This window comes from Engystomops pustulosus, chromosome 4 (genome assembly GCF_040894005.1).
Source record: "Engystomops pustulosus chromosome 4, aEngPut4.maternal, whole genome shotgun sequence".
In the NCBI taxonomy this organism is placed as follows: domain Eukaryota; kingdom Metazoa; phylum Chordata; class Amphibia; order Anura; family Leptodactylidae; genus Engystomops; species Engystomops pustulosus.
In genome coordinates, this window is record NC_092414.1 from 164,644,937 (window position 1) to 164,669,218 (window position 24,282).

The 24,282-nt window shown below is 39.8% G+C and overlaps 1 protein-coding gene across 2 annotated transcripts in view; it reads left to right on the forward strand.

Moving 5' to 3' along the window:
• MAN2A2 (mannosidase alpha class 2A member 2) overlaps window positions 1–24,282 on the forward strand; it is an 85,000-nt gene that overhangs the window by 42,021 nt on the left and 18,697 nt on the right. For both annotated transcript variants that reach the window (XM_072148420.1, XM_072148421.1), the window contains exons 5-12: window positions 3,930–4,101; window positions 4,479–4,606; window positions 5,765–5,938; window positions 9,140–9,326; window positions 12,052–12,229; window positions 14,077–14,279; window positions 17,850–18,032; window positions 19,809–19,923. In XM_072148420.1, coding sequence (XP_072004521.1) covers window positions 3,930–4,101; window positions 4,479–4,606; window positions 5,765–5,938; window positions 9,140–9,326; window positions 12,052–12,229; window positions 14,077–14,279; window positions 17,850–18,032; window positions 19,809–19,923 — 1,340 coding nt within the window. The remainder of the gene's footprint in view (window positions 1–3,929; window positions 4,102–4,478; window positions 4,607–5,764; window positions 5,939–9,139; window positions 9,327–12,051; window positions 12,230–14,076; window positions 14,280–17,849; window positions 18,033–19,808; window positions 19,924–24,282) is intronic.

Consider the following 24,282-nt stretch of genomic DNA (forward strand, 5'->3'; position numbering starts at 1 on the left):
TAACCTTTTCCACTATGTTTAGCAGGTTCCACCAGAGGGAGGTGGTATATATATAGTGCTGATTTGCAATTCATTTTCAGTGTAAAGAATACATTTGCACTCCTGCATTATTGGTAGCTCAAAGCCTTTTCTCCTGACAAATTCTATCTCTTTTTGTCATAGAAACAAGAATGCCTACTGTGCTAGTGACATTTTGTTGGTCTATGAGCCGGGAGATGGCTCTCGCAACCAAACGCTTCATACCTGAAACAACTTTATATAAAGCTAGAGTGCAATCATCATGAAACCCTTTTCTATTTAAAGGGCTATTCCAAGATTTGAATGTTGATCATTTATCCCTGGGATAGGTGATCAATAGTATCTGCGGGAATTTTTTACCTGGCACTTGATCAACTATTTGAAGAGACTGCTGGAATGAATGTTACCACCTTTTCACTGCTTACCAAGTACAGCGCTGAATATTGTACAGCAGCCGTCCTTGGTATTGCCCCAACCCCATTCATGTAAATAGGATTAAGCTGCAAACTGCCCATGTGATGTATCTTACCTGTGAAGTAAAAGCAAAACTTGCTTGAGCTGACCCCAGTCAATATATTCTATTGATCACCTATCCTATGACCATTTGACAATCTCTCGATCATGGCCTTGCAAAGTGGGATCATTTTTTACCTCTTTGATGAATAATGTTCATATTTGACAGATGTGTTGCATAGTTTTCTTTTGACTCTTTCATACCTATGAAATGGATGTGTAAGTAAGTACTCACCAATTTTATGACATAAAGAAGCCACAGAGCACGTCCATGTGTCACAGCCCGTCTATGCAGTGCCTACGAATAGGTCATCTGGATTAAGCTCCATACTTAAGCAGCTGCAGTTTTCCATGTGTCTTGTGTTTTCTCAGAGGATTGTTGTAGCATGTTATTATGGCCCCATTTGTGATGATTATTGAGTCCAGTGTATATCTGGGCGGGAATGCTGCAATTATTAAACTATGGGGCAATAATTACAATGTGTACTGTCAGCTTAACAGGTCTATAGCGTTTGTTATTTTCTAGGCTTTTACTAACCTATCTTTAGAAGACCAATTTCTTTTATTTGGCAGCTTTATACCTTTTATCTAAGTGAGGCATACAGCACAATGTATGAAGAGATGATTCAGGATTTCTATCATTCAGTGGAGAGGAGATGCTGTTATTAGTACAAAGGGAAAAAGCTTCCATAGGGAGAGACAACATGTGGTTTACAGCAAACAGAATACACATATTTCATGTTTCTCTTTGTAGACACAAACAAAGGAGGCTTTACACGCTAAGAATAAGACAAATGGCTGCACCCTCATTCTGCCCTTTTCTGTATCTATTCAAGTAGGACAAATTAATTTCACATTTTGAGGCTAGTTAATTCTATCACGAACAAGAAAAGCAAATGGCATAGAAAGCGTCCTAGCTGACATGGTAGACCTTCTCGTGCATATGGAAATGTTAAAGGAGCATTGACATTAGAAGAAAGCAGAGAAAGGTATAGGTTGTATGTATGTGAATCACTATGATGCTTCTCCAAAGTGGAAATATCAACATCAAGCATGATAAACCAGGGACACTTACTAATAGATCCAAACACCATGACACTGGTAATCTACTTGTATTTGTTATCCAGGGCCTCCTTCTAAAAACAACTTTTACAATTATGTTAATGAGTTTGAAGGACTCGGGGGGCATTAGTAGAGACTATTGCTGAGATCATTGACCAGTGCTGCAGATTCAAACTCTGTTACAATGAGCAGAGAGCTGATCAAGTCTACTCTTTCCCTCCTCCCTCTCCCTTTGTAATCTAGAAGCAGCAGAAGAAAGAACTGCTCTTTTAACAGCTTGTGAGGTTACATCACTAATGGGCTCTGGCAACACCCACCAGAGCCCTTTTAGTTGATTTTAGAAGGAAGGAGACCATGGATAACAAATATAAGAAGATTACCACAGTCACATGGTACAAATACTTACCTACACTCCTCCTCATCTTGACCCAGGCGCTTGTGTTCTCTAAGCTTGACATGCTGGGATCACCTAGAAAACAGAGTCCGAGACTCAGGGACAAGATGTCCGTTGCTCCGGGCTGCTAATTATGCAAGTGACAGAGTAATAAATTCTGAAAAGTATATAATAATAATAATTTTTATTTATATAGTGTAATCATATTAGCGCTTTACAAAGCAAAAGGGACATATACAAATATATTGTATATACTCTAGTATGAGCTAACTCGGCTTATACTCGAGTCTATGAAAAAAACCCTCTGTACTCACCTTTCTGAAGCCCCTTGCAGGTCCTTTTTGCCTGCTGAAGCTCCGGCTCCATCTTTGGGTCCCTGTGCACTCATTGCAGACACTATTATGTCAGCTGCTTGCCGACATAATGAGGGCACCACCATCAGCACAAACTATGATGTCAGCAAGCGGCTGACGTCATGATGTATGCAACAGCACCGCGCGGGGACCCGAACATGGAGCCAGAGCTGAGGACAGAAGAGGACCTGCCGGGGGCATCGGAAAGGTGAGTACAGAGTTTTTGGGGATTTTTTAGGCTGGGCAGGGGGCTGCTGGCTATATACAAGGGGGCAGGCACTGGCTATATACTGGGGGGAAAGCACTGGCTATAAACGAGGGGGCAGTCTGTGCTTTATACTAGGGAGCTGCTGGCAATATATAAGGGGGCAGGTACTGGCTATATACTGGGGGGCAGGCACTGGCTATATACTGGGGGGCAGGTACTGGCTATATACTGAGGGGCAGGCACTGGCTATATACTGAGGGGCAGCCACAGGCTATATACAACGATGCTGCTGGCTATATACAAGGAGGCACGCACAGGCTATATGCAATGGGGTCAAATCAATATACTCCCAAATTCTTATAGTAGAACTACACATAATTACTAAAACAGACAAGTTAGGAAACCAGTGAATTCCGATTTAACTGCAGTAAGATACATTTTTCTATGGCAGCAAAACATTTACAGCAGGACAAAAATGTACTAAATGGCTAATTTATCTCTATCGATTTTTATGTCACTGTTGGATTTTAAATTTTAAAAGCTTCATTTCTCAATTTCCACAATAATTCTGTGGAGATATTTTTCTCAATGTGTGGATAAGCGGTGTTAGAAGAATATATATATATATGTATATATTTATATGTTACTATGAGTTTGTGAGTTGTTTATTATTAATTTACTGATTTTTGTGAAAAGGAGGGTTATTGCTTTACACATTTTTAATATTTCCCACTCTTGGCCAGTAGGTTGAGCTTAAGTTGTGTCCTCCACTCACACATAACAAAAGATTCCTATGGAGAGTAGGGAGGGAGCTAACCCAATCTCTTATGCTGAAAGACCTAACAAGGCCTGTGTTGACATCATGATGGCTAAGGAGCCAGAGTCCTGCTCTAGCTGACAAAGTCACCCATATGCAGGTAGTTTTACTCATCTGCAGCAACCAGATCAGCACAGAACCATGTAGTCACCTCTGTTTTCAAAACAGATTCTCCTACTTTCAGGAGAACAAGAGCAGGACACTCACGCCTTTTTAGAAATAACTTCATTGAAATGCTTCGATTATCTCTATTCTGTGCCTTGTATTGATACAGTACACAATGCCTCCTGTATCACCCAACAGTGGTGTATATTTATTATGTTTTATCATAAGGTTTCATCTACTTTGCTGCCACTGTAAAATGCTGCACATAAATTCTATTCTTCAGCTCAATAGAAACTTACAATAAATAGAACAAGAAGTTATATTCATCCTCACAGCAAATATATATATATAAATGAGATAATGTTTACATGTACTGTGCCAAGTACCTTAGCACTTGCTTCATGAGGAGCTTCATGGTGATTGTAAATGTTCACCTCTGTCGTACTTTTTGCATGATAGGTTGGATAAAAACCTTTGATAAATATTACTATGACCAAACTCAGCATATTCTGAACAACATGGTAGTGAAGCTGCAAGAAGATCCTCGTCGGAGGTTCATCTGGTCAGAGATCTCCTTCTTTTCAAAGTGGTGGGACAACATCAACTCCCAGAAGAGGGCTGCAGTCCGCAGGTAACAAACGGGATGATCTCTACTATATTTCCTATTGCCTACTTATGACAGTATACTTGCCAGTATTTTGCCTCAGTAATTGTAAGCCAAAACAAGGAGTGGATCCTACAGAGAAAAAGATTAATGGAAAGATTTGTACGTCTTCTCTGTTTAGACCCCATTTCTAACTACAGTTTACACATACTGATGCAAAATACTGTCCAGAATCATGGCCCAAGATAATGTCCTCCAGACAACAACTGAAAGAACAAGGCTTAAGATGCGTTCCACCCACTGTTTTATGGGTTTTATAGAAAGAAGGGGTTGTATTGCATATATATTTCTTCATGACTTCTTCTGTCATCAGTTCTTATGATCTAGGTGTCTGTTTCCATTAGGTTAGTCAATAATGGGCAGCTGGAGATGACAACCGGTGGCTGGGTGATGCCTGATGAGGCCAATACTCACTACTTTGCTATGATCGACCAAATGATAGAAGGCCATCAGTGGCTTAAGAAAAACATAGGTAAGAACACAAATGAATTTCTTTATGCTGTCCCAAAAAATTTGCTTTAAACTTTTATGTCATTGAAAATTAGGCGTAATTAAAGGAATTTTGGCAAAACAAACTAATATAACTAATATTTACCTGTATGTCCATCAAAGGACCAGCATTAACTTGGCTTCAATGATTATATCCATTCCCATGTGTCACATAGATAGACGTGACACTGCAGAATAACTGGGCCACTATTGGTAATTTATTGTACTTTAGCCCTAGGTTACAATAATCAGCTGTAACAGTTATCACAGGTGTCTGTAATGAAGCTTTAGTGTTCATCCTGATTCTTATGACAACCCAACATTTTTAAAATCCAATTGTCACAGAGACCAAAAAGGTTCTGGCTGGGATTACAATGATAAAATATACAGTTCCAACTTACATATAAATTCAACTTAAGAACAAACCTACAGACCCTATCTTGTATGTAACCCGGGGACTGCTTGTATAGATATTCTTTTATCACCATCACTGTAACTAATAACTACTAATGCTGTGTACCAACCAATTAAAATCCATTGAAGCATCCATTGAAGCATGAAGAATTGAGTGCTGTACAATTCATTAGATCACTAGAAAACCATATCTGAATATAGCAAATATTTAAATAAGTTTTCCTAAATAGGACAAGGAAAACCAAACCTCTTGCCATCAACCATGACTTTTAGGAAGCCTAATGACACAATGTGGGATGATTAAAGCCAAACCAGTATATCTATTCCAGAAGGAACAGATCCCCAACTGTAGACGGCACTGTTTTGATTTGTATCTCTTCAGTAAAGAATAGGGAAGTGGTTTAGCTGAGTGAGAGACGTTTGAATAGGGTCAGGGTATAAATGTTCTCCTCATGAAAAGTTTTGCCAATTAAGGCCTTGTAGGCATGTGGAGATTTATAGCCATTTATTCTAAACTAGAGGATTGTGGAAAATATGCAAATAGGTTTTCCTAGATGGGATACGGAAAACCACGCCTTACCTTGTAAGGCAGCCCCCTTACCATTGATTGCTGAATATATTGATATGCATGCCTTTAATATATAATTTTGTATTTGCAATTCATTACTTTACATATTTTATTTAAAACAATTCTTATTTTATGCTCATTCAACTATCAATATTTTAGGTGTTATTCCAAGGTCAGGATGGGCAGTGGATCCTTTCGGACACAGCTCCACCATGCCATACCTTTTAAAGCGCTCTAATCTAACCAGCATGCTGATCCAGCGGGTGCATTATTCTATTAAAAAGCATTTTGCAGCCACTCGGAGCCTGGAGTTTATGTGGAGACAGACCTGGGGTAAGAAACCGCCATCCGTTTTCTTGGCACTAATACTAAGCATGCGAGTCTGGAGAATAGCAATGTACTCAGCAGATGAGCTGTCGGACTGTATGACTGTAGAAGTGCATAATAGAGGCCACATTCACAATAAAAAGGATGCATGTTTCGCTTAGTATTATTTAGTATAGGATTTTAAAGGAAATCTACCAGCAGGATCAAGGATTGTAAACTAAGAACACTTGCATGCTGGTGTGTGCTCCCTCTAAAATTATTCACTCTTCTTTTAGCTTCTTATGTCCTTGTCTTTACAAAAACGGCTTTAAAAATTATGTAAATGTGCCTGAGGGGCTCTGGACATCATAGCTATTAATTGAGTCTGTGGGTCATTCGCATAATTTTAAAAGCCCATTTTTTTGTAAAAACAAAGGGAATAAGAAGCTAAAAGAAGAGTTCATTCTGGCAGAGGGGTCATTCACCAGTATGTCCGTGTGCTTGGTTTACATTCCTTGATCCTGGTGGTAGATTTCTTTTAAGAATATTTTTAAGGGGGTATTCCAGTAAACTTAAATTATCCCAGCTCTGGTGAATTCACAGGAACAGCGGGCACTCAGCTATTGAGTATCAAAGTATTATGGAAAAATAAGGTTGAAAAAAATCACGGGCACAACTTCCGGATTGAGTTCTCAGCTGTGTTATGCTGTAAATTTAGACAGTTATATAGTCCATATCCTGTCCCCTCCATATATCTCTGAACTAATAAGCCAATCCATCCATGTAATCTCCAGTCCTCATAGGAACTTCTGTCTCACTCTAATGCCATCCGCTCGTCTCACAACCTTCTCCAGGATTTCTCGCATGCATCCCCCATACTCTCCCACATTCTCATATACCGTATTTTTCTGACTATAAGGCGCACAAAAAATCCTTTGATTTTCTCAGAAATCAAAGGTGCGCCTTATAGTCCAGTGCGCCTTATATATGAACCGTACTTACAGACAACAGCTACCTTGAATTGTGCACAGGTCTACCACCTGCTGGTCATTCATCCTTATAATCAGGTGCTTCTTATAATCCGGTGCGTCTTATATATAAACCTAGACGTTTTAACAAGCATTTATTGATGGTGCGCCTTATAATCCGTTGCGCCTTATAGTCCGAAAAATATGGTACATTGTGAGCCCTCACAGGCAGGATCCTCTCCTTTCCAGATAACTGTAGTTATCTATAAATATATAATAATATAGTAAACCCTTCTGCTGCAGATATAACAGGTATTTTTTGGGAAGAGCTTACATTCTACGAGGATGAGGGTGGACTCAAGAGGTAGAAGAGCTTGTATAATGGTCCAGCCATTCTTAATAAGGGAACAGTATAAAATAATGTCATAAATAAAAATGCTGCTGCTTGAACCATTGATACAAAGTCCAAGGTGAAAGTGACTGCGGAGAAGCCTTGAGCTAGGTATCTGGTGTTTGTCGCATAACAGATGAGAGGAGGACACGTGAAGGGTTAGTAAAGAGAGAGTAGACATTTCATGAAGTTAGTGGGTGTGATAGGCTTCAATAAAGAGATGGATTTAAGTGCATGTTTGAAACTTTGGTGGTTCGATATTAGTCTAATAGTCCAAGGAAGAGTAGTTAACCCCTTAAGGACGCAGGGTATTTTTGCTAATTTCTCGCTCTCCATCTTCAAAAATCCATAACTTTTTCATTTTTCCGTGTACAGAGCTGTGTGAGGGCTTATTTTGTGCGTAACAAATTTTACTTTCCCATGATGTTATTTATTATTCCATGCCATGTAGTGGGAAGCCGCAAAAAAATTCCAAATGTGGAAAAATTGAAAAAAACTGCATGTGCGTCATGTTCTTGTGGGCTCAGTTTTTACGACTTTCACTCTGCGCTCCAAATAACAACTCTACTTTATTCTTTGGTTCGGTACAATCGCGGTGATACCAAATTTATATAGGTTTTATTGCGTTTTAATACATTTTCAAAAATTAAACGAATGTGTACAAAAAAGGAAAAAATTTTTTTGCCATCTTCTGACGCTAATAACTTTTTCATACTTTGGCGCATGGAGCTGTGTGAGGGGTCATTTTTTGCGAAATGAGCCGACGTTCTCATTGCTACCATTTTGAGGACTGTGCGACATTTGGATCATTTTTTATTACATTTTTTATGTCATCTAAAAAGGTGTAAAAGTCGCGTTTTGGACATTTGGGCGCCATTTGCCGTTCCGGAGGTCACCGCCGTCAATAACCGTTTTTATATTTTGATAGATCGGGCATTTTGGGACGCGGCGATACCTAATGTGTCTGTGATTTTTACTATTTATTATATTTTATATCAGTTCTAGGGAAAGGGGGGTGATTTGAACTTTTAATATTTTATTATTTTTTTACATTTTTTAAACTTTTTTTTTTCTTTTTTTTTCCACTATTTCTTAGACCATCTAGTGTAAATTAACCCTAGATGGTCTGATTGCTCCTGCCATATACTGCAATACTACTGTATTGCAGTATATGGCATTTCTGCTCACTATACATTACAATGAGCCACAGGCTCATTGTAATGAATATGCAGAAGCCATGTATCCTCGGGTCAAACGAAGACCCGAGGTTACCATGGCAACCGATCGCCGCCCCCCGATGACGTTCGGGGGAGCGGCGATCGGAGGTAAGATGGCGGCGCCCATGCGCCGCCAAATTTAAAGTGCCGCCGGCGACTTTGCCGGCGGCAAAGAAAAGGTTAACACCCGCGATCGGTGCAAGCACCGACCGCGGGTGATAGCGATGGGTCTTTGCTGCGATATGCAGCAAAGCCCATCTCTGTATGAAGAAGGCTCAGCCCGTGAGCCTTCTTCATACACCCTTCATAGCTCCGTGGCGGATATATCCGTCACGGAGCGTGAAGGGGTTAAAGGGGTTGTCCGACAGCATTAAAAACCTATTGGTGGCTGGTTAGAAAAAATAAACATTTACTTACCTCCACGGTCTCTCCCGGCGTCCCGTGCTGCAATCACTCCAGTCCATGCCCCATGTAAACAAACAGGGGCCAGAAGCCATGCTTCACACCCTGGCCACCTCGGCCAGCCGCAAGCTGAATGCAGCGCGGCTTCCATGCCCCTGTTTATTTACATGGGGCACGGACCGGAGTGATGGCAGCGCGGGACATCAGGAGGGATTGTAATGTGTTATTTTTCTTTTTCTCTAATTCTTAGATCCAGATTCTGGAACTGATATCTTTTGCCACATGATGCCCTTTTACAGCTATGATGTGCCTCACACGTGTGGTCCTGATCCTAAAATATGCTGCCAGTTTGATTTCAGACGCTTGCCAGGAGGAAGAATTAATTGCCCTTGGAAGACACCGCCAAGAGCAATCACTGAGGCCAATGTAGCCGAACGGTAAGTTATCTGTCCATGAATGGTAAGATCTATCCATGTTACGGGTGGAGAATGGAGAGCGTGGCATTTTTTTTACTGAAATAAAAAGCAGGTACCACACTGAGGTTTTGATAAGTCTTGTGCGTACAGAATAAGTGCTCAATTCTCTGTAAGGCTTCGTTCATACTGGCAGCAATGGTTCTGTTTTCATTGACGTTGTGAATTATTTTTATGAATTATTTTGTAATGGATCTTGATGGATCCATTTAACTATAAGATTAGATAAGATTTCATGTTTTTTTTTTTACCATCCAGAAATACAGTTTTGCCCACCAGGGGTAACAGAGGCTAAAACCTGAGAGAGATTCCTTTGTCTGTTGTAAAGATCACTAAACTTTTTGGCCATATTTAAATGCTTTTTGTGCATTGCCAGAACTTGATTGACTGAATAGTTATTAATATATATATATATATATATATATATATATATATATATATATATATATATAATGAATATATATATAGCCGTTATATGGAGTGCAGTTGTTTACTAAAATGTCAAGAGAGATTAGTGGTCTTCCATCTGCACCAAGCATTCTGATTTGTTGACAGCATGTTTTAGGGAAATGAACAGTGATGTCCAACAAACCTTTATTATTTCTGTCCATTATGCAGTATTCTGATGGGGCAATTGGTGCACCCTGGTCGTATCCTGCTATTCCTGCCTTGGCTACTACCATCATATTGCTTGGTGGAGTTGGTAGACTACCTTTAAAGAAGACCTCTAATCTCTCTTGATATTTTATTAAATAATTGCACTCCATATAACATTGTTTCAGATAGTGTAGAGAAAAAACTCCTTTTACAAGAGGAATAGTCACACCCTGTTGCCAATATATTTTTTAGGCAGTGCAATGATACAATGCAGTTGTAATAAAAAGACGGTCCACAAAATAGAACATTTGTTTCAATAGGCAAAATGCCATAAAAGTTTATATTTTAATTCTATTTGTATGTTATTTCAATTATACATACATGTTATGGCCTTATGCACACAGACATATATGGCGGCCGTAAGCTGGCCATACAAACGGTAGCTAGCATACGGCTGCTGTAGAGGTGCAAACTGTACATGTTCTGTTTTTGGTAAATGTGGGCCTTTGTCTTTTTTACATTTTGGTACTCAGACTTATTTTATTGCAATGTAAAAACTTACATTACAAAAATAAAAATACAATACAAAAAAAATAAATACAACTAACCTGCCAATGTACAGTATCTATTTTCTAGAAGGAAACACCTGGCACATTTATCAGTATGTCAGTTATTACTCATAGACAGGCAAATTCTGACAATTTTATATCATAGTGTATTTTATGGTTCATTTATCTTTATTAAGTAACAAAGCCATAAAATGCTAAAACATTCATATTAGTGTTTTAAAACATGATTCCAACAAAAAGTTATGTGCACCACATAATCTATAAAAACTCAAGAATACAAAACTTTAATAACAAGTGTGTCTTATATATCTTTGATTTCAAACAACCTCACAATTTAATTTGTCTTAATTAGCTGTTAACAGACGTCTCCGTCTTAATGTAACTTTGTGACTAACAGAAATAATACAAAAAATTGAATAAAACATACATTTGCAGTTAAAACTCACTCCTAAGTTGAGGCTTACATACAAAATAAGGTAAAAATAATAATAAAGTAAAGTTATGCAAAATTCATTTAATGATCGCCAACAGCAACAAGAGCGGGTACTCAAAAGATGTTAAAACAGTGGGCATGTAATTTTTAGCTATTACTGTACATTCAGAAAAATTATCAAAATCCTGTTTTTAATAGCATTTTTTAGGTTTGAAAATTTTTCCACGTAAAACATTTGTTTGCTATTTTTTTAACAAAGTTGTCCACGTTTATAGTACTGTTATTTTCCACTAATCTGCAGATATTATGCCACGTCTAAATATAACCTTTAGTGTCAACTACAGCAGTTCTTATTTTGCACAGTTATTAAAAGGGACCTACCACCACGATTCTACCTATAAAGGTAGAACGGATGGTAGGTGGATGAATGGGACGTAAGGATAGCCCTTTTTGGGCTAATCCTTACGTCCCGGCTATCCTTTTGTAAACTTTAATCAGTTGATATGTTAATTTAATTAAGCGGCTACTGGGGCGTGGAGTAGCCGGACATGAGGCTACTAGTCGCGGCTACTCCATGCCCCAGTAGCCTTGTTCCTCCGCCTACCGGGTAACCTTGTGCGAATATCCTGCGTTCTGCGCATGCGCAGGACGCAGGCCTACGGGTGCGCGGCCGTAGCTCCGAGGCCGCCGCTACTGCGCATGCGCAGACGCCGGCTGCTCGGACGAGGGCGCGCAGCTACGAGGTGCTGCGCGCCGAAGATTACATGGTAGGCGGCGGAACAAGGCTACTGGGGCGTGGAGTAGCCGCGACTAGTAGCCTCATGTCCGGCTACTCCACTCCAGTAGCCGCTTAATTAAATTAACATATCAACTGATTAAAGTTTACAAAAGGATAGCCGGGACGTAAGGATTAGCCCAAAAAGGGCTATCCTTACGTCCCATTCATCCACCTACCACCCGTTCTACCTTTAGAGGTAGAATCGTGGTGGTAGGTCCCCTTTAAAGAAAAGACTAACACCACTCTTCTTGTTTCTTCTGCACTGGTATTTATTGATGACCCCCTAATTCCACAACCCTTTTATCATTACAGCGCAAACATTCTTCTGGATCAGTATAGGAAGAAATCCAAACTCTACCGCAGTAAGGTGGTCCTTGTGCCCTTAGGTGATGACTTCCGATATGATAAAATGCAAGAATGGGACGCCCAGTTTTTAAACTACCAGAAGCTCTTTGACTACATGAATTCCCACCCAGAGCTCCATGTGAAAGTAAGGGTGCATAAATACAGAGTGTTTAAAGTGGATCTAGTTGTTAAACAATGTTCAATAAGGCAAATGGGATTATAAAGGGCTCTTTGGTCTGTTTTCAGTTGTCCTGTTCTTTTCTGCCTCGTGTTACTTTGTAAAGCAAGTATCAGCACTTAAAGGGAATCCGTCATCAATTTTCACCATATTGAATTTCAGACCTTGCTAGATACAGGCTCTGGAGATCAGTGTAACCATACTTTTATATGTGTAGTATGTAGCAGCTGGACTGTGAAAAGTGAATTTTTATTGCAGGTTTGCAGCTCATTCTAGTGCTCTGGCTGGATCTTTGAGCCTGAAGAACATTCTTCTCTTTGCAATGAACTGTTCCACAGCCCATCCTCTCTGCTTTGAATGACTGCTGTAATTATCCAACTAAAATAATAGTACAGCTGCTACTCAGAAGGGAGGTGCTGCTGAGAGTAGAAAGCTCTTCAGGCTGAAAGACCCTCCCAGAGCCTTTGTAAGGGCTGCAGATGTGGATTATAACTTCAGAATTCACAGTCCTGTCACTACTAACAGCATACACAAAGGTGGTTACACAGATCTCCAGGTACAATACCTAACACTGTCTGCAGCTTTCTATGACCAAGCTGCTGACATTTTCCCTTTAATAAGGGGTATGTCTCCAAGTAAAATGCAGCTGTACATAAAGTCACTATTCCTCCCAAATATTCTAAAAACAATAAAGAGGGACTACTCTAGCATTGCACCAAGCGTATTGTACCACTTTCATTAGGCCACACCACTGCATTTTCCGGCCAAGTCTTCTGTGTGAGCCCTGTTGAAGCAGATAAGGTCTGCCACACAGAGGATCTTGTCACTGCAGTAGGTGAATGAGGCCGCAACAGAGGAATAACGGAACTAAACAGACAGGTGTAGAACTCAGCATACTTCCCAATTGTGGTTGGGTGCAGACCCTTTATTTACAAGTCCTCCAGCAGCGAGTGTAACTTCTTAAATTATAAGCATGGTTAGTTAACTTACATTCAAACAATAGCTTATAATTGGCTATTCAAATAACTTATCTTATGGCTTATCTTATCTTAACACATGGCTACCAGCTAGTGAAGTTTCAAAGAGTCAAATCTAGCAGCCAGGTGCCATGTTTTTGTTTTGTACACAGAGAAATAAGAAACACATAAAATATATACGGTAGTATTTTATCCAGGGTCTTTTATATTGGGTATATTGGCGCCGTGCCCTCCTTTGTGGAACACACTGGAATGTTGCCTTTTAGGTATCACTGTCATAGTGTATGACCATGGCACCGAGTTATATTATCCTTACCCATTCATAATACCTTCTTAGTTCCCTGTTACATTAAAAATGGCTTTAAAGGAAACCTACCACTTGAAGTGGCAGGTTTCCGATGGCAATATCGGGCACCAGCTCAGGGTGAGCTGGTGCCGGAGCTTATTTTAGTTAGTGTTTTAAACCGCGGTATCGCGGTTTAAAACACTTTTTAAACGTTGTAGCCGGCGCAGGCAGGCTGGTGCCCGATATTGCCATCGGAAACCTGCCACTACAAGTGGTAGGTTTCCTTTAATGAACAGCAAGGATGTCCCCCATCTCACCGTATAGACGGATACCCTTTTAATACCTCCCTATTAGTGCTTCTCAACACAGTAATGATCCTCCTCAGTACATCCTCTTACAGTACAAAGCCTTGAGAACACGGATACAAATTCCAGGACTGTCCTGCCAGATCTGGGATATTTGAGTCTCTATCTGTCTGACTACAGTATCTTATTGAGAAATGTGTCCTGGTCTGATTGTTTCCATACTTATAAGTCTGACTCCCTCTGCAGGCTCAGTTTGGAACTTTGTCAGATTATTTTGACACACTATATAAGAAGACAGGAGTAACCCCAGGTATGAAACCTCCTGACTTTCCTGTGCTCACTGGGGACTTCTTCTCTTATGCTGACCGAGAGGATCACTATTGGACGGGATACTATACATCAAGACCTTTCTATAAGAGTATGGACAGAGTACTGGAGTCTCACATACGGTAGGTACATAGACATGTAGAATGGTTGTACTATTATAATTACTCATAGAATACAAGTTGAAATGTTTAATGGGAAAAAAACACCTTGTCTTTAATATTGGACATTCCCTTGGAACTGGAATGTCAGCCATATACATATCACTTATCCTTTGCTAAGTCCGTTTTGACAATTGCAGTCACTGAAGTGTTTAATGTTTTTGCTTGAATCGTAACTTAAAGGGGTTTCTGATTTTGAAGAATTCAAAGAAGATTCGTTGAAGAACGGACAACGTCCAAAGCTCCTTCAATGGCTGTCCATTCTCCGAAGCTTCCAGTCCCATCCATGTTGTAGCGACTTTTATTTTCTCTTAGCTATATACATAATATACCAACACAAATAGATGTCGCCATTAGCAATTTGGTACATTCTTTGTCAGCTCATAGCCACACTCCTTTTTATAGACAGTTGGAAAGAAACACGCAAAGTGTTATAAATCTAACACCGACTATCTACTAATTCTAGTGAGACTCCCACCAGAATTCTGGAACAGTTTTACATGATAAATATTCCCATTCCCATTATTTCAATATATGGGATTAAATCAACTAGTGCAGAAGTACAGTACCACATGCAGAAAGTTTTCACCTTCTGAGCTTCATGATACATTATTGGTTGTTGATGACATTGGGGCTGGTGCACAAGTGATTTTTATGTACAAGGCATGAGAAAGTTACCATGAATGAATGAATTCAATGAAAATAGAGAATTTGTGTCTTTTTGGTGCCACCTAAAAAAAAATAGATATGGAGGTTAAGTGGAACAAGCCAAGAAAGTGCAGTGATGCCATGGCCAACCAAATCAGCTGTAATCTGTGCCAAAATTATGGCACCGGTTGTAGAGTGCTGTGCCAGAAGAAGTTGAAACCTATTAGTAATTTTGTCATGTTGACCGCCGGGAACATTGAGACTGGCACACATTGCACCAGTCTTAAATCCTCGGCCCATTGTCTTGTAAAATTTTTCTAAATTCTGACCCCTAAATCCATAACTCTCTGAAAAATATTTGTCTTGTAGATTAACGTCTGAATAAACCATGCACAGGTCCTTATACCTCAATAGCCCAATAGTATTTTGGTATTTTTTTCCCTACATTTTATGGTGCAGATTTATTAAAGCGTTTGTGCCAGTTTTTTGCCTGCCGAAAAAAGTGTCTAAACTGCTTGCACTTGTATTTATAAATTGTTCACATATGTGTCCGACGCAGCAGATTTTCCTGCAAATAAAGGGCCATTACATAGTTCATTTTAAATCCATGCAGGTTAAAGGGGTTGTCTGGTCATGGTCAATATTTCCTATTTTATAACATAAGAAATACGCGAACCCGAGCCCGTCCGTGCCCAAGCAGGCACACGTTGAGCGCGCATAGAGAAAATAAAACTGCACGGCCGTTCTTAGGGCTTAAGATAGAGCATGCGCTATCTTTTTTGTGGCCACAGCACGGTACAGTGAGCACTCGTTGTGCTTACTATACGAAGTCCGGGCGCCATAAACGCCTAGGGGGGATATATATCTGGCCCCTGCTGCTCATGTTCTAACAACTCAGAAGTATGGGATTAGCAAGAGACTAGGAAGTTTCATAAAAGATATAGGTGCTAAGTGACCTTTATAATTATTTATAATTTCTAATTACTTCATAATATTTAACTTGGAAGGACATACACCGACCATGGAAATAACGTTTCTGTGTGTTTTATAAAATTCATTGAACATGGAAAAACAGCCTTTCGTTTAAGCACATTCTGTGTTTTTTTGTTGTTTTTTTTCAAGTGGCTTTTAGAATTGTTCACATGGCTGACAGCCCCTTTAAACTTAAAGCTTTTTTCAAGATTTTCAAGGACAGCATAGCGATCCATATCCATGTCCATTTTATTTCTCGTCCATTGTTCCATTTTTTTTATTATCACATCTGCAAAACAAAAAAGAAAATTGGACAGAAAAACACTTGGCCCCACAGTATCATTGGTGAAAAAAACTGGCTTCACACAAATGTTATCACCCATAGCCTTCTATTGTCAACAGTGTTGTGCAAATCTGAACAAACAGAGAAAATAAAGGGCCAGTATTCGATCACTGATAGCATACTGATATAAAAAAGTATGTGTGAATGAGCCCTAAGTCTCTGTATGTTATAAGTACTTACTGCCAGAAGATTGATTGTTCATTGCTATTATATGTAAATATTGCTTAAGGAAATCTACCATCAAAATCAAGCCTGGATAAACCAGTGACACTTACTCATAGATCCAGGTACATTGACAGTGGTAATCTTCTTATATTTGTTATTCATGGCATCCTTTCTTCTAATATCAACTTATAATATTTTTCTAATGAGCCAGAAGGCCTCTGGGAGAAGTTACCAGAGACCCCATGCTGTAGCTTCACAGGCTGTTACCCTGTCCCCCCACCCCTGCTTCCTCAGCATTTCCCCCATCCCTCTGCCTGCTATAATCTCAGTCAGAGGGAGGGGGAAGTGCTGAAGAAGCAGGGGGGCAGCATAATAGTCTGTGATGCTACAGCACAGTGTTACAGCCTGTGAACCTGTGAAGACACCAACCGCATTAACCAGGTAACAACAGCTATTATGATGGATTTTAAATAAAATTGAGCTTGTATTGGATGACCAGACACATAAGGTATACTGTATATAGTCGAGTATAGCTGACCTGAGTATAACTCGAGACCCGTAATTTTACCACCAAAAACTGGAAAACCTCAGCCCCATGTAGTATACATCAGCCAGCCCCATGTAGTATACATCAGCCAGCCCCCATGTAGTATAGAGCCAGCCCCATGTAGTATAGAGCCAGCCCAATGTACTATACAGCCAGCCCCCTGTAGTATACAGCCAGCCCCCTGTAGTATACAGCCAGCCCCATGTAGTATGCAGCCAGCCCCATGTAGTATACAGCCAGCCCCCTGTAGTATACTGCCAGCCTCTTGTAGTATACACCCAGCCCCATTTAGTATACAGCCAGCCCCCTGTAGTATACAGCCAGCCCCCCATAGTATACAGCCAGCCCCCCATAGTATACAGCCAGCCCCATGTAGTATACAGCCAGCCCCATATAGTATACAGCCAGCAAGCTCCTTGTAGTATGCAGCCAGCGAGATCTAGTATACAGCCTGCCAGCCCCCTGTAGTATACATCCACCCCCTTGTATTATACGCCCAGCCCCATTTAGTATACAGCCTTGGGGGTGAGTGAGTATCGCCGGAGGGTGAGTATTAAGTTTATTTTGGTTTTTTAGTATTGACTCGTGTATAAGCCCAGGTGAGGTTTATTAAGCACATTTTTTGTGCTAAAAAAATTTGTATTATACACAAATATATACGGTAACTTTTTGTGCTTATTTGGTTCTTGCAGACCAAATAAAGTATAATTAGACCTTTTGGCTCGCTATTCAACCAAAGAATATATAAATAGGAATGTGGAAATAATATAATATTGTTATTGTCACATATTAACTATTTTTCTAAAATGTTATTTAAGATCTGCAGAATGAATGTATATATTGTTGTGTACATTTTCAGAGGGGCAGAAATCCTGTACAGTCTGGCCATCAATCATGCTAGAAGAGCTGGCCTGGAAAGCAAATATCCACTCTCAGATTATGCTTTGTTAACTGATGCCAGACGCAACCTTGGCCTGTTCCAGCATCATGATGCCATCACTGGCACAGCAAAGGAAGCTGTGGTTATTGACTATGGTGTACGGTAAGGAGCCACCAAAATGGCCGAATCATGTATTCTAGACACTAGATCGCACGTGAATGTTTTATCTACCAGTGTGAACTCTAGTATAGAAAATGAATGTCCAAGGATTGTGATTCAAATGTGATCATTTGTAAAGATCATAAATCGAAAACAAGCAAATAAATTGTAGCCTTAGACAACAGATTTTGTATTGGTCCACCACAGTAGCAGAAATTCCAAAGGTCCATCAGCATATAGTCCAGTTGGAACTGCCTTTTTTTAATCAAGTTTCTGTAAAGGACATCTACCACCAGGATGAAGGACTAATAATAATAATAATTCCTTTATTTGTACAGCGCATGCAGATTACGCAGCGCTGCATAGAGCTTGCCAGATCAGTCCCTTATGCAAATGAACCTGAGGGGCACAACGCTCCATTAACACCTATGGAGCCTGGAGCCCCTCTGGCTCTTTTGCATACAGTCCTTCGTGGTGGTGGTAGATGCCCTTTAAGGTTATTTCATATGAACTGAATGACAAGAATAAAATGATAATAACAAAGAATAGGAGACCATGGGGACATGGTTTGTTTCAATGAAGAATTGACTTCCATAATCATTTGGCCAACTGGCAATGAACACTATGATGGCTTTTGTATGCAACCTCAGTGTCTCTTAGAAAAAATCCACTAAAGATAGTAGAATTTTATAAAAGTAACAGTTCAACTATTAATCTTTACAGATGCCCATACATTTTTATTAACCAAACATGCATGTGTTCTCAATGGCAGTGGCCTCTGGGGGCAGCTTATTATCCCAGAGATTGAACAGGTAGAATTAAAGAAAATCTACCATCAAACTCCATCATGATAAATCAGAGACACCTACTCATGGATCCAGGCACAGTGACCGTAGTAATAATATTAGTATTTGATATTCTTGGCATCCTCCCTTCTAATATGAACATTTAAAATCATGCTAATGAGTCTGAGGGCCTTTAGTGGGTGTTTCTAGAGCCCCTCAGTGATGTCTTTTCACTGGTTGTTACAATGAGCAGAGCAGATCTCTCCTCTCCATACACTTCCTGCTGCTGCTAGATAACACGGACAGAGAGAGGAGGAAGAGAACTGGGGAAGGGTGAGACATGTTCTGCTCATTGTAACAGCCTGTGACACAGCAGCACCAAGGGGCTCTGGAAACACCCATCCAAGCCCCTTAGCCTCAGCATAATTTTAAATTTTTATTTTAGAAGGAAGGAGACCATGGATAACAAATATAAGAAAATTACTGTGGTCTCAGTGCCTGGATGTATTGAGTGAGTGCCCCTGGTTTATCATGCTTCATTTTGTTGGTAGATTTCCTATAACCTATCCTTTTTCCACGAGCATCACCTGGCTGGGGACACTTAGAAAAACTACATTATCCACTCTTCCTGTTGTGTTTTCCCTAGAACTATTTTAAGAATCTGTAGGGTTTTCTTTTGTTTTATGGACTAATGTTTAGCATAGATATGAAGGCAAAAGAAAAAATGTGTTGATAAGTGATGGGGGTTGGGTTCTACCACTTGCACGCAACTAAACAACCATTCAAAACAATTGTGTGAACCAATATACGTGACAGGTAGGCACAGAATAGGTGGTCTTATTCATAGTCTTGAATCTTTAAGAATCTTTCTCTTTCCTAAACTTCATTACAGATGATGGCACATCTACTTGTTGCTTTGTTCTAACCCCAATCTGTATTTGGCTGCGTCTTTCTGCATGTCAGCTCTGTGCATGTTCTCCTCTTTCTCTCTCAGGTTGCTCCATTCCTTGATGAATCTGAAGCGCATCTTAATTAATGCAGCTCACTACCTCGTTGTGGCAGACAAGGAGAAGTATCACTATGATCACTCGGTGCCGTTCTTCAGCACGGTAATTGTTTTATGGACATAACAAGATGGCTCTACGGGTGGGTTTTTAATAGGTCATCTTTCAACCGAGTGGATTAATAAGTCCCATTGTGGCTTCAAATGAGACGGAGAATAATAAAATGTTACTCAAGTCTTCGTGTTAGGGGACGAGCTTCAGGACTATAAACTAGACACATAAGACAGGCTTATTGTGTTATAACTAGGCTGCGGTTTCCTATTTAATGTTCTATGCAGTTTTCATAGGGACAAAGCAGAATAGCAAATGTGTAAGAAAAGGACGAATGAACACCTGCAGCCTATGTACAATACATAAAGAATTACAATCGGACACATACATCGGCATTTAGCGCTGCATTTGTCTGACTCACAATGTAAAAATGCATAGAACTCAGTAATTGTTATTTATTTTTTAATATGTTGGATCCACTTGTTTTGGAAAGTAATAAACTTAATTAACATTGAACACTCACTTTTTTTTTACATTTTACAAATTAAGTTTCTTCAAACAATAAAAAAAATCTCTCCCAGTGTTAAGTATCGTTAACTTATTTCTTTTTCCATTGAAGGAGCTTTGTGAGGGGTCATTTTTTATAAAGTAGGATAAGCTGTAGATTTTATTTGGACCATTTTGGGGTTTCACATATTTTTTATGGGGGATATATAAAAAACAGCTATTTTTTAATTGTTTTTAATAATTTTAAGTTACTTTAGTTTGTGTTAGTAGAAATAGTAGAAATTTGTATAGTTTGGGGTTATTTGTTGACTTTTGAAAGTTATAATAAAAGATGTTTATTTGTTTTGCTTAATTTTGATACTCATCAATTTTTATACAGTTGTTTGGCTGTGATACTTTGATCACTGAAAAGCAATTTCCCAAAAATAAAGTTGTATTGTATTTTTAATGCCAGCAGCAAGTTATACAGTACAATGCAAATATGGCAGACACGGATTCCACTGTTAGGCCTACAGGTTGCCATAGCAAACATTTGCACCCTGCAGTCGGTCAGACTAGCATACAGAACCATGACAAACCCTTAAGGGCCACAGTTGGGTTAAATAGTTAGGATAAGAAGTTCTTCCAAACCTAACCTGTAGTGCATGAGGCAGGCATAACATTGCCCACCCCATGGATATTAAAACACTGAACACCCTGCTTTGTATGGGGCACCATGAAAACATGTTATTTTAGGCCCCCAATCACTGCTTTAAAAAAGGGGGCAAAATAGGGATACTGGAATACACTGAAACCTGGGGAACTTTTAGAGACAAAGACAACAACATAAATTATTTTTCTGTTTCTCAATCCATTCCTGACAATTTTGAAAGGGGCGTAACTAGGAGAGGTTGGGCCCCATAGCAGACTTCTAAATGGGGCCCCCTTTCCCTTAGGCTCCTTACACACAACAGTATTTAGGGCTATGATCTGGTTATTTCCGTTCTGTGAGCCCTCTTCTATATGCCACGACAACTCCATGAAGCAGAGGCTGAGCTTCTCAAAGTGTTCTCTGCAGACTGGGTATCCTCAAATTACTCAGGGCAGCTAAGAGAACAGATTCTGTTTAACTTTTTAGTAAAATAATATAGGAGGATGGTGATGTGCAGAGAGGGTTAGCCACTATCAGCGCCCTGCTGGGCCTGACACACGGGGCCCTATAGCAGCTGCAATGGCTGTTACCGCTGTATTTACGCCCTTCGGGACAACCTTTGCTTATACTTGCTTATTTACATACCACAAAACACTGACTTCAAGAACTGATGGTTAACTTACTTCTGGAGAACTGTATGGTTGCCATGGGGTTTGGGAATCTTCAAGCATATCTCCAAAGTTAGTACCTGGCCAAAATTAGCTTAGCATGGCTAAAGAGAGCCTTTGACAATAATTCCAACAATAACTATATAATGCTGATTACTCTCCATCTTTTGCTGAAGTGGACAGGTACTTCCTGGTTGTGACATTATCTAAGGGCACTGAGGCAAGAGCTGTTTTTTCTCACTTTCCATAATGCTGAGCTCTCCTTTCATTTATTATCACTAGCAGCCCAGCCCAGGAAACTGACCCTTAGGCTTAATCATCTTCTCAATGTTACTGCTGAACAACACAAATGTGATCTTGACCAAACATATAAAAATGTAGCACTGAATAACATGAGTGAGTGTAGTGTAAGTGAATAGATGGAAATACCCATTTTTTTTCATGATTAAATGCGTTAACTCACTTTATGTCATCTGCTGCTCCTGTAAATTCAATGTCAGTTTTATATCCTCACATACTAACATGCATAACTGTTACAGTGACCTATACACACAGATTATAATGCACACTTGCATATGATTCTAAGCACATAGATAGATCTGTAATCTATTACAGCACTATTACTACTATACACTACCTGCTAAGATGTATGTGTCAGCCAGGCTGTTCAGCACATGCTATCACACTTCCCTCATCCCTCAGTGTGGGGGAGGGGTGGATTATAGAGAACGGAGAAGACATAGCACAGACAGAAGTAAATAGTATTCAATCTGTGTATCAGTCTGCTATGGTAATCCTACCCCATTCTCTTCACTCACCAGACTATAGTCTTATTGAGCGGTATAGGTGGTTTGCAGAGCAGGCTTATGGATGATATTCTGTGCACAATAGATTTTTAAAACTGCGCTGTTGCAGGGCGAGGGTGCATTTCTTGACCCTCCAGTCCACAGAGTTTCACTCTATGGACTATTCTTAAAGGGAACCTGTCACCAGGGACCTCATTTTTCACTAAAGACAGATTGTAAAAGCCCATGACACCAGCAGTGCACATCTGCCTTTCTGCCTTTTCTAAGCATTTGCATTACAATATAATTGTCTTATAACTTACTCTTGCACCCAGACAAAATCCTGGGGTAGTCACAGGGGCTGGACTTTGGTTTGGATGCATTTCAAAAAACAACATGTGACTTGTCTAAGCTGCAGGCTGCCTCCATCTTTGTGCTCCTGTACAGCTCTGTCCCCCCCCCTACTGATGTCAGGTTGACCAGGCTGTGACCTCTGGGAAGAAGCAGAAGGTGGAGCTAGACAGGAGCACAAAGGTGGGGCCAAGCTCTGAGGAGTGAGTAACACAGACAAGGCACATGTTGTTTTTTGAAATGCATGCAAACCAAAGTCCAGCCCCTGTGACTACCCCAGGATTTTGTCAGGATGCTAGAGTAAGTTATAACACACAATTATATTGTAATGCAAATGCTTAGAAAAGGCAGAAAGGCAGATGTGCACTGCAGGTGTAATAAGCTTCTGCAACCTGTCTATAGTGAAAATGAGGTCCCTAGTGACAGGTTCCCTTTAAATGCAGGACAGAAGGTAGAAATGCTGAAGGAGGCAGAAAAAAGAGAATTACCTGAGATACAGCTGCAATATGGTAATAAATATTGGTATTAAATCTATAGGAAAAACTTTATAAACTTTACAGTTATTCTTTAAAGATTTTAACATAGACTGCTTGCAGTCCATTGTATTAGCAATCTAATGGCTGTATATAAAAACATTTTCAAAGTATGAAAATGCATATAAAAATGCCCATAATATTATATCTACATATATTTATCCTATATATCACACACAGTACCCTCTCACAAAAGCATTATATTAAAAAACTACAACCACAGCTCTGCGAATGTACAACCACACAGCTACGTGGAAGTAAATATAGAAAAGTGGTTCTGGGTGGCAGAATATGGCAAAAAATAATATCATTAAATCCCTTTCAGGGAACAGAAAAAATACAATTTTGTGTCCTCTGAAAGCCACATTATAATGAGAATTTGCACTTTCAAAATGGATAGAAGTAGCACATGTTGAATAATTTTAATACATTTGTATTACAGTATACGCCTCCATGTGAAAAGCTGTTAAACAACATTAGCTCCTCATTACAGAGTGTAGAAAATACAGAGCGAAAGGGAATATGTCACCGCAATTTAGCTACCTGGACTAACAGCTATGTTATGTAAGACTGTGCCCACACATGTAACCCATGCCTTTGTTTTTATTGTTCACCTGTTCCTTCAATGCCAAAACGTTGCTTTTGAATTATGCAAATTAGACTGAAGTGCTTTTGGCAGAGCACCTCAGGGTTCTGGCTCCCCATCTCACTGGACCCAGGAGTGATATAGGTGAAGGGGGAAAGATAAGTGAAGGCACTGGAAGTGTAGCAGATGGTGTTATTGCTGTTGAGCCATGAGGTACTCTGCTAATGTCCTGTGAGGCACTTTAGCCTAATTTTTATATATGACTTTTGGCATGGAAGGAGCAGCAGGTAAAAAAAAACAAGGGCATGGTTGGCACGTGTGGGCACATCCCTACGTAACATAGAAGTTAGTT